The sequence below is a fragment of the Gracilinanus agilis genome, chromosome 3 (assembly GCF_016433145.1).
Source record: "Gracilinanus agilis isolate LMUSP501 chromosome 3, AgileGrace, whole genome shotgun sequence".
Lineage (NCBI taxonomy): Eukaryota > Metazoa > Chordata > Mammalia > Didelphimorphia > Didelphidae > Gracilinanus > Gracilinanus agilis.
The window spans coordinates 211,807,021-211,816,915 of NC_058132.1; the positions used below are offsets into that span (position 1 = coordinate 211,807,021).

The following is a 9,895-nucleotide window of genomic DNA, read 5'->3' on the forward strand; positions in this document are numbered from 1 at the left end:
AGAGAGAGAGAGAGAGAGAGAGAGAGAGAGAGAGAGAGAGAGAGAGAGAGAGAGAGAGAGAGAGAGAGAGAGGCAGGATCAACCAGAATGTTATCCTATCTACGCCCTCAATGTTTACACTTAGAGAGTGGATGCTAATAGGATGGTAGGTAAGAGAGTCCTGGGGAGCAAAATTCCATTTACACATTAAAAAACAAACTATAGAGCACATAACCTTGGGAGAGTAAGTTAGCCTCTCAATATCATAAGCAACTTCCTAAGATTATGTTACAGTTTAAGTTGTGGATCCACACTGTTGAGGGGAACTTATGTATTGGAAAATCCTCATACCAATGAAATAGCAGAAGTAAATTATCTCTCTTTATCCCAAATAACCATGCATATTCCAAAGAGAGCTTATTTCCATTTATATGATCATTAAAGTGATGTTACAGTCGCTGCTGTCCAAGTCTGGCATCTTTCTAAATTCCAGAAGGAAAGTGAATCCCAATAGGAAGGATCTTTAAGAGGAGAAATAACTTGTCCTAATTTCTTTTTCTCTTGTTGGCCTCATTTCTAGAACGTATACCATCCAGGAAGCAGTGAATCATGATAGAGAGAGGTCAGAAACATGGCTTAGTTAGTGTGAGACAGGATAGGAATGTGATCAAGAGATTCCATTACAAGGATGTAAAAACAGACTGGCCAGGGGAAATGAGGTCTCCTAATTTAGACCTCTGAAATAAGTTCTGCTCCACAAAACACTCTTTTCAAGGATCTTTTTACTTCCTTGTTCCTCAGAGAATAGATTAAGGAGTTCAGCATTGGTGAGACAATGTTATTCAAAATTTGAACTACAGCACAAAGCAAAGGGTTGGGTGTGGACTGAATATAGATGATAATAACTGGTCCAAAGGCACACATGATTGCAGCAAGGTGGGCACTACAGGTGGAGAAAGCTTTGGTCTTGCCTTCAGCAGAGCGAATTCTCAAAATGGCTATCCCAATGCGGGTATAGGAGACAAGAATAGTGAAAAGTAATGTTACAGTCAGAAGACCAACATTAGTGAAACCCACCCTCTGGACTAGTGAGTTGTCAGCACAAGCCAGAGGTATTATGGCAGGAATGTCACAGCAGTAATAGTCTATTTTATTGGGGCCACAATAAGGCAACTGGAAGGTGAGTGATGTCAGTATAGTAGCATGGACACAACCTATCAATATGGTACATGCAGCAAGGACCACACAAAGTCTGGGGTTCATAATAACTGTGTAGCGCAGTGGATGACAGATGGCAACAAAACGGTCATAGGACATCACAGAGTATAAAATGCCCTCAGTGCACCCCATAAAATGACCAAAGAAGAGCTGGGAAGCACAACCCTTATAAGAGATGACTTGGCTATTACCTGAGAGAAAGACCAGCAATTTGGGAGAACTCACTGAAGGAAAAAACATGTCAAAAGTAGATAAGAGTCCCAAGAAGAAATACATGGGTGTATGAAGGCGAGAGGAAGAGATGATGGCCACAAGGATGAGGAAGTTCCCCAGCAGAGTGAAGATGTAGATGAATAGGAAGATGCCAAAGAGCACTGTCTCCAGTCCCTCAGTATGAGGGATTCCCAGGAGAATAAACTCAGTCACCTCTGAATAGTTCTTTATCTTCAATAGGGAGTCAGCCCTGGGAGAAGACAGAGGATAACAAAGAATGATTTGAATGTAAAAGTCAGATACTCAGTTTGGTTGGCAGGCTGCAAATCAATTTTTGATTCCAATTTTTGTTTTATGTTGAAAAAAATGTTTTTTAATCTAAGAAGTGGGAATAGTTAGACCCTTGAAGAAAATACTTTCTTCCCCAACAGACACTATCACTTCTATATAACAGATGTCATAGTTACAAAGCAAATGGATGCCTAACCTGGATAAAATCAGTTCAAAAGAATGAACTTAAAAGAAATAGAGGGGCAGTTAGGTGGCTCAATGAAAGCCAGGTTTGAAGATGTGAGGTCCTTGGTTTAAATTTGGCCTCAGGCACTTCTTAGTTGTGTGACCCTGGGCAAGTCACTTAAGTTTTCATTACTCTTATGCCTTACAATCGGTATTTAGTATCAATTGTAAGACAGAAGGAAAGAGTTTAAAAAAAAGAAATAGAATAATAAAATACAAAACCTAAAGAAAGAAAATGGTTGTGGGGAGGGGAGAGGAAGAGGACATGGAATCCAAAGAGTCAAAAAATGATTATTAGGGAGCAGCTCAGTGGCCTAGTCGATCGAGAGCCAGGCCTAGAGACAGGAGGTCCATGGATCAAATGTGGCCTCAGATATTTCCTACCTGTGTGACCCTGAGCAAATCACTTAAGCCCCATTGCCTTGCTGCCCTTGTACCTTGGAACCAATACACAGTAGTGATTCTAAGATGGAGGGTAAGGGTTTAAAAAAAGATTATTAAATTTATAAGGAAGGAATGGAATGGAATAATCACCATCAGGAGCATAAATACTATTCAGTAAACACATTAGTATTCATGAAGGAATATTGTTCACTATTAAAAATTAAAAGGGGGGCAGCTGGGTAGCTCAGTGGATTGAGAGCCAGGCCTAGAGACGGGAGGTCCTAGGTTCAAATCCGGCCTCAGACACTTCCCAGCTGTGTGACCCTGGGCAAGTCATTGCCTACCCTTACCAATCTTCCACATATAAGTCAATACACAAAAGTTAAGGGTTTAAAATTTAAAAAAAAATTAAAAGGGCCCAAAACAAGGGACTTTCAGATATGAACCTAAAGGCATTGGATCTTTGCTCTTTGGAGACTAAATGATTAGAAGGGTGGGAACATTTCTGGTAGTAAATGTCAAGACCAGGGCATAGGGCTTAATATATTTAAATTTATTTATTTATTTACATTTTTAAACCCTTAATTTCTGTGTATTGGCTCTTAGGTGGAAGAGTGGTAAGGGTGGGCAATGGGGGTCAAGTGACTTGCACGGGGTCACACAGCTGGGAAGTGTCTGAGGCTGGATTTGAACCTAGGACCTCCCGTCTCTAGGCCTGACTCTCAATCCACTGAGATACCCAGCTGCCCCTGGCTTAATATATTTAGAAATATCATGCCTAGAAGAATGTGCCCAAGCTAATTTAAGATTAAGGCCACATTTTAAAAGATAAAGAATTATTTTTTGTTAGAAGGCAAAGTTATTCCATTCATGTCAAATAGTACACCTGGAGATGAAAGTCAAATTGAAGTGTGAGGGCTGACCTCCAACTTCAAAATATTAAACATTTCTAATAGACCCTGTATTTGTATTTCCTCCTGGAATGAGCTTTTGGGGATCAATACATCATCTAGAATAATAATACATACTTATAATTTTAAGTTCTATTAAAGTTTATTAAATGCTTTACCAAATTATCTCACTTGAGCCTCAAAATGTTGTGATGTCCATGCTACAAATTTTATTGTCTCTATTTTAGTTAAGAAATCTGAGTGTCAAAAAGTCAAAATGGACAGTCAATCATCACAAAACTAAATATCAAATTTTTTATTTGAATCAAGGTCTTCCTTATTATAAGCCCAGAAGTCTGTTATAACACACAGCTTAAGCATCAGCCAACACCTTATCATAAAAATGCTGAGCTGAGTGTTTCAGAGAATGTGATTCAATTTTTGAGCCTTTGTTTTTGTGTGTGTCTTTGTATCTCTATGTCCTGGCAAAAGGTCGTGAATTCTCTTCCTTCAAAGGGTTCTGTTGCCCATCCAGACTTTATAATAACCCCAAACCCTTGATTCTACTTATTCTTATAGGTCTATGTTGCCAGTCGATTGATGGCTCACCATTCTGTTCTCTATAAAAGCAGATTGAAACTGGGTGAACTTACATGTCCAAGGGGAAACATGTTCGACTGAGACTGAAAGATATCTTTTTCTTTTCATCAAGTTTCTTATGAAAGGAAAATACAGCTATTTCCAACTATGCCTCCTTCTATTTCAGATGTCATTATGTAGGAGAGTTGTATAGGTGGCAACCTTGAAGACTTCTCCTTATCAGGCCAAATCACCCAGATTAGACTACTACTCTTTCCCTACTCATTGTAGTATTATCTCCTAAACTTCAGGAGAACATAAATTTACACAGAAATGGTGGGGGGATTATAACTGACCTTAATCTCCCTTTGGGATCTCATATACAGATGTATCACCAACTTAAGGAATCTGTTGAGCATGGGGAGCAATTAGACCTTTGGTGTTTTGAGACTAGAGAAGAGACAACACTGGCAGAGATGAGTCTCATGATATTTCTTTTGTAAATCAGTTTCCAAAGTGGCATAGATTCATTAAATCCTTCTCTGAATTTGCTGGTTCCCCCATCTCCTTCTCCTCAGCATTATTATCAATTGTAGATATAACATGAGAAGATCAAAGGGCTCTACTATCTCCAAAGTAGAACAGAAGTGAATCTGAAAAGGAATGACTTCCAGATCTGTGTTCTGTCTGTAAACCACAGTACTTTATCATTTAAACAAATTTACTTTATTAATAACAATACTTTCTTCTCCAGAGCACTGTAAAGCACCTAATGTATTAGAGTAATAACAAAGGTGGTCCCAAGACTATCTTTCTTCATGTTGAATAATCACTAAGTGTGAGAGCTGTTTTCTCATGACCAGTTCAAACTCCATAAGGAAAGTATTGTTACATGTTCAATTAAAAAAAAATAGAACTTTTACTGTCAGTACTTGTGGCTCTCTTCCTTCTCACACTAATCAGTGCCTTTTCTCCCATTTCTCTGCTCCCCCATTCCAACACCACATTTTCTTAAAAAGCATATTTAAGAAAAATGGAAAACAAAAAACTTTAATCACTGGCTATAAAGAGGGCCTGGTAAGAAGCCATAGGATCTCTTCTATCACATCCAAATCCAGCCCCTGCCTCAATCTCTATTTGGATGTCTCCTTTCCCCAACACTTCTTGCCACCAAAACTTAGCTTTTAGCTTGCAAACTGAATCCCAATCTCACAATCCCTGACCACATAGGAAGGGGTACATAGCACATATCTGTCTTCAGTCCTTCATTCTGTTGTCCATTTCAAATCTATGAGCCCTTAACCCTTTCATCAGTCCTCTTAACCACAGGATAGAAATATCCATTCACAATCCTAGGAACTAGGAGTTAAGAGTTATAATCTTGCCCTAAGCCTACTCTACACTATTTGTCTCACAGAAATATTCAATCTGTCCTGCTGCTCTGCACTCTAGACCCCATCCCTATGCACGAGTATATCCACATGTCTTGCAAATTAATTCTATGGTTCCCTGGGCTTTACTATCTCTCTTGTAGCTGTCCTTAATCTACCTTTTGTCTTGCTTTTCTTATCTTTTTTGAAATTCTTTATCTTTATCTTCTATCTTAGAATTGATACTCCATATTAGTTCCAAGGTAGAAGAAAGAAAAATGTTAAGTTATTTGGGCTTAAGTAACTTGTCCAGGGTTACCCAGCTAGTAAATATCAGAGGTCAGATTTGAACTCAGGTCTACCTGAACAGCACTCTATCCACTATGCTACCTAGCTTCCCAAGAGTAGGTTTTATTATCTCCATTTTACAAATAAGGACACTGAGGCTCAAAAAGGTTACGTAATATGTGCATAGTTACAGAGTTAGTTCATATCATTGGATGATGATTTTTGTTGTTTGTTTTTATTTTTAACTTTATTGATTAAGAAATTTTTTCCATGGTTACATGATTCATATTCTTTCCCTCCCTTCCTTCCACTACCCTCCCATAGCCAACACGCAATTCCACTGGGTTTTACATGTGTTATTGATCAAAGCCTATTTCCATATAATTGATATTTGCACTAGCGTGATCATTTAGAATCTGCATCCCCAATCATATTCCCATTGACCCATGTGGTCAAGCAGTTGTTTTTCTTCTGTGTTTCTACTCCCACAATTCTTTTTCTGGATGTTGCATAAATGGAATTAGCTCACTTTATTCATTTTTTTAGACTTTAGCTACCAGGAATATGTCACCTCACCCGACTTAGAATTAAGTGGTTAAGGGGGAGCTCTATGACCCACATATGCTAGTAAGTGACAAATAAAAAACAAGTGATTGCCCCTGGGCAGTCCAAAACAAGATTGAGACTGTCATTTTTCCATGTAGAACTCTAGGATGGATGCAGGAAGTGATGAAATAACTATCTTTTAAATATGATGATAACTTCCTGTTAAGGGGGATTTTGCCTTTTGAACCTGGCCTTCAAGGATATCAAGTTGATACCTCAGACTGCTTCCTTTTGAATTGTCACATGGGTAATTTAGGCTGACTCCCTTTTCTTTTCCTTGGCATTTCTGAGGTCCTAGACTCAAGAGGCCTCTCATCTTAGAGGAGGCCTCCTGCCCAGAAGCCTTGTTTAATTAACCTCTGTGCCCCCTTTGTTGGGGCCTCTGAAGCCCTTCCTGTTTCAGGCCCCTGGATCAGGCTGGATTAACTCTCTCTTTCTCTCTCTCTCTCTCTCTCTCTCTCTCTCTCTCTCTCTCTCTCCCTTCCCCCGCCCCCCCTTTTCACCCTTTCTAATTGTAAATAAAGCACAAAAAAAGTCATCCTTACTTGAGTCTTTTATTTTGGAATTGGGTAATTGATTCCTGATGACCAAACTTTAAATATCCAGTCCAACCATAATCTGTTTCCTCTTTTACAAAGTGAATAGTGCTCTTTCTCATAAGACTCTCAGAAATGTTTTGGATCATTGCATTCCTGCTAATGGAGAAGTCTATTACAATCAATTGTGCCACAGTGTATCTGTCTCTGTGTATATGGTTCTCCTGATTCTGCTCCTTTCATTCTGCATCAATTCCTGGAGGTCATTCCAATTCACATGGAATTCCTCCAGTTCATTATTTATTTTAACACAATTGAATTCCATCACCAACAGATACCACAATTTGTTCAGCCATTCCCTAATCGAAGGGGATCCCTTCATTTTCCAATTTTTTGCCACCACAAAGAGTAAGGTTATAAATGTTTTTGTATAAGTCTTTTCCCCTATTATCTCTTTGGGGTATAAATCCAGCAGTTCTATGGTTGAATCAAAGGGATCAAAGGGTAGGCAGTCTTTTAAAGCCCTTTGGGCATAGTTACAATTTGCCCTCCAGAATGGTTGGATCAATTCACAGCTCCACTAAGCAATGCATTAATGCCCAATTTTGCCACGTCCCCTCCAACATTTATTACTTTCCTTTGCTGTCATATTAGGCAATCTGCTCGGTGTGAGGTGGTACATGATAGTTGTATTGATTTGCATTTCTCTAATTATTAAAGATTTAGAACACTTTTTCATGTGCTTATTGGTAATTTCGATTTCTTTATCTGAGAATTACCTACTCATATCCCTTGCCCATTTATCAATTGGGGAATGGCTTGATTTTTTTGTACAATTGATTTAGCTCCTTATATTTGAGTAATTAGACCTTTGTTAGAGTGTTTTGTTATAAAGATTTTTTCCCAATTTGTTGTTTCCCTTTTATTTTTAGGTGCATTGGTTTTGTTTGCACAAAACCTTTTTAATTTAATGTAATCAAAATAATTTCTTTTTACATTTTGTACTTTTTTCTAACTCTTTTTTTGGTCTTGAAATCTTTCCTTTCCCAAAGATCTGACAGATATACTATTCTGGGATCACCTAATTTACTTATAGTTTCCTTTTTATATTCAAGTCATTCACTCATTCTGAATTTATCTTGGTGTAGGGTGTGAGATGTTGATCTAAACCTAATCTCCCCCACACTGTTTTCCAGTTTTCCCAGCAGTTTTTGTCAAATAGCAAATTTTTGTCCCAAAAGCTGGAATCTTTGATTTATCATACACTGTCTTGCTGAGATCATTTACCCCAAGTTTAATCCACTGATCTTCCCTTCTGTCTCTTAACCAGTACCATATTGTTTTGATGACCACTGCTTTATAGTACAGTTTAAGATCCGGTATTGCTAGGCCTCTGAGGGAGTCAAACTCCCACAGGTCCAGGTACTTGAAGGGGTGTGACAGTGTGGTGGATTAAGATGAATGAATACAGTCTGCATTTCAATCATGTATCCCAAAGACTGTTCTGGTCAGCCTTGAGCTGGCTTTATTTTTTATACTCTTTTCTTAAGATTTCATACCGGTTGGCATGGATTTTCATATTCAACACACATTTTTTCTGTAGATAATAGATTAAGTCATACATTAACTTTTATTGAATTACAGAATCATTTGATTGACATTCCATAATTATTCCATTTAGATTTTAAAAAGATGCAAAGCTTTTTGGCAAGAAATATTCATCATGGAGTAATATTCATCATGGAGTAATTGGGCTGGAAATTGGACTTTCTGTCCATCCATGAGTTACAATTCATGCATTAGAGTTCAGTATAATAGTTAATTACATTTTGACCAATCAAGTCAGGGATGATTATTCTTTGCTCTTACATAATTAATCAAGAAGTGATTCACTACACCAGCAAATTTCAAAAGATACAATAAGCCTAAGCCAGGCCAAGTATTATTTCAATAACAGCCTTTCATTATTCAATATTTTTCAAAGGTAAGTTTAGTATGTTCTCTGAATTTGTGGGGTTAATGAAAACAGTCCAGTAACTTGCTCTACACCCTTTGTCCTTCCTTTCCACATCAAGGACCAGAGAAGCTTGAAGGCAATTCTTCAAGTTTCTGTGTATGGGGATTGAGAAATCTGAAGTTTTTATTTGGGGTTTTAAAATTTTTAACATTAGTTCACTAATTGCTAGTTTGTTGAGGAGTGATCTTTAGGGGAATTTCTGTATCATTACATGTAAAGGTGGGAATTTCATAGGAGTTTGTAGGGGGTCTGTAAAGGCTCTAGTGACAACCTTTATTAATCCTCTATTTATCCCTGGGACTGAGTAGAGATATTCATTACAATGATTCCAATAAAGAGTTATTAAGAGAGGAGTCATGTTGGGGAATCTTGAGTGGGGGCAACCATCCCCCCTAGAATCCACTCTGTAGTTCTAGGATTCCACTTGAGACCTTGTAATTCAGTATGGGGTTTGACAGCCCCTGGCAGGCTCCCTTCTTTCACATTTTTTAATATTTCTTTTGATATTCTTGATCTTTTGTTCTTCCAAATTAACTTTGTTATAGTTTTTCTAATTCAGTTAAAATTTTTCTTGGTAGTTTGATAAGTATAGCACTGAATAAATGAATTAATTTGTGTAGCATTGTGATTTTTATCATGTTAGCTCATCCTAACCATGAGCAATTAATGTTTTTCCAATTGTTTAGATCTAGTTTTAATTGTGTAAAATATTTTGTAGTTGTGTTTACATAATTCCTGCTTGTGTCTTGGCAAATAGATTCCAAAATATTTTATATTGTCTAGGGTGACTTTAAATGGAATTCCTCTTTCTAACTTTTGCTTCCATGATGTGTTGGAAATATATAGAAATGTTGATGATTTATGTGGGTTTATTTTGTATCCTGCAACTTTGCTAAAATTGTTGATTATTTGCATTAGCTTCTTACTTGATTCTCTAGGATTCTTTAAGTAGACCATCATATCATCTACAAAGAGTGATAGCTGTAATGCAAGGTGGCTAACAGAAACGTTTTGCTTCTGTAATTTCTAACGGTCACAAAAAGTCAGTTAAACATCTTAGAATGTTCAGAAAGTCAGTTAGAACTTGAAGCTATAAATAGAGGTGAAGTTCCAACTGACGAGGCTTTTGCCTTCTGACTTTTGCTATGGCTGGAGGCTTTTGCTTTGGCCTTTTGGCTTTGGCCTAATTGCTTTGGCCTTAGCCCGTGCTTATTTTGTTTTGGGGAAATTTGGACCTATCTCATTTCTCTGGACCTCTCCCTGATCTCCCATCTCCATCCCTCCCCTTCCCTGATTTTC

At 37.7% G+C, this 9,895-nt stretch overlaps 1 protein-coding gene across 1 annotated transcript in view; it reads right to left on the reverse strand.

The window, feature by feature from the left end:
- Positions 1 to 8,158, reverse strand: part of LOC123239121 (olfactory receptor 148-like) — a gene marked incomplete at its 3' end in the record, with an annotated part of 15,128 nt that extends 6,970 nt beyond the window's left edge. Inside the window, exons 1-2 of the mRNA XM_044666396.1 lie at positions 8,139 to 8,158; positions 738 to 1,660 (exon numbers count right to left, since the gene is read on the reverse strand). Coding sequence (XP_044522331.1) covers positions 738 to 1,660; positions 8,139 to 8,158 — 943 coding nt within the window. The remainder of the gene's footprint in view (positions 1 to 737; positions 1,661 to 8,138) is intronic.
- Positions 8,159 to 9,895: the final 1,737 nt, after the last annotated feature.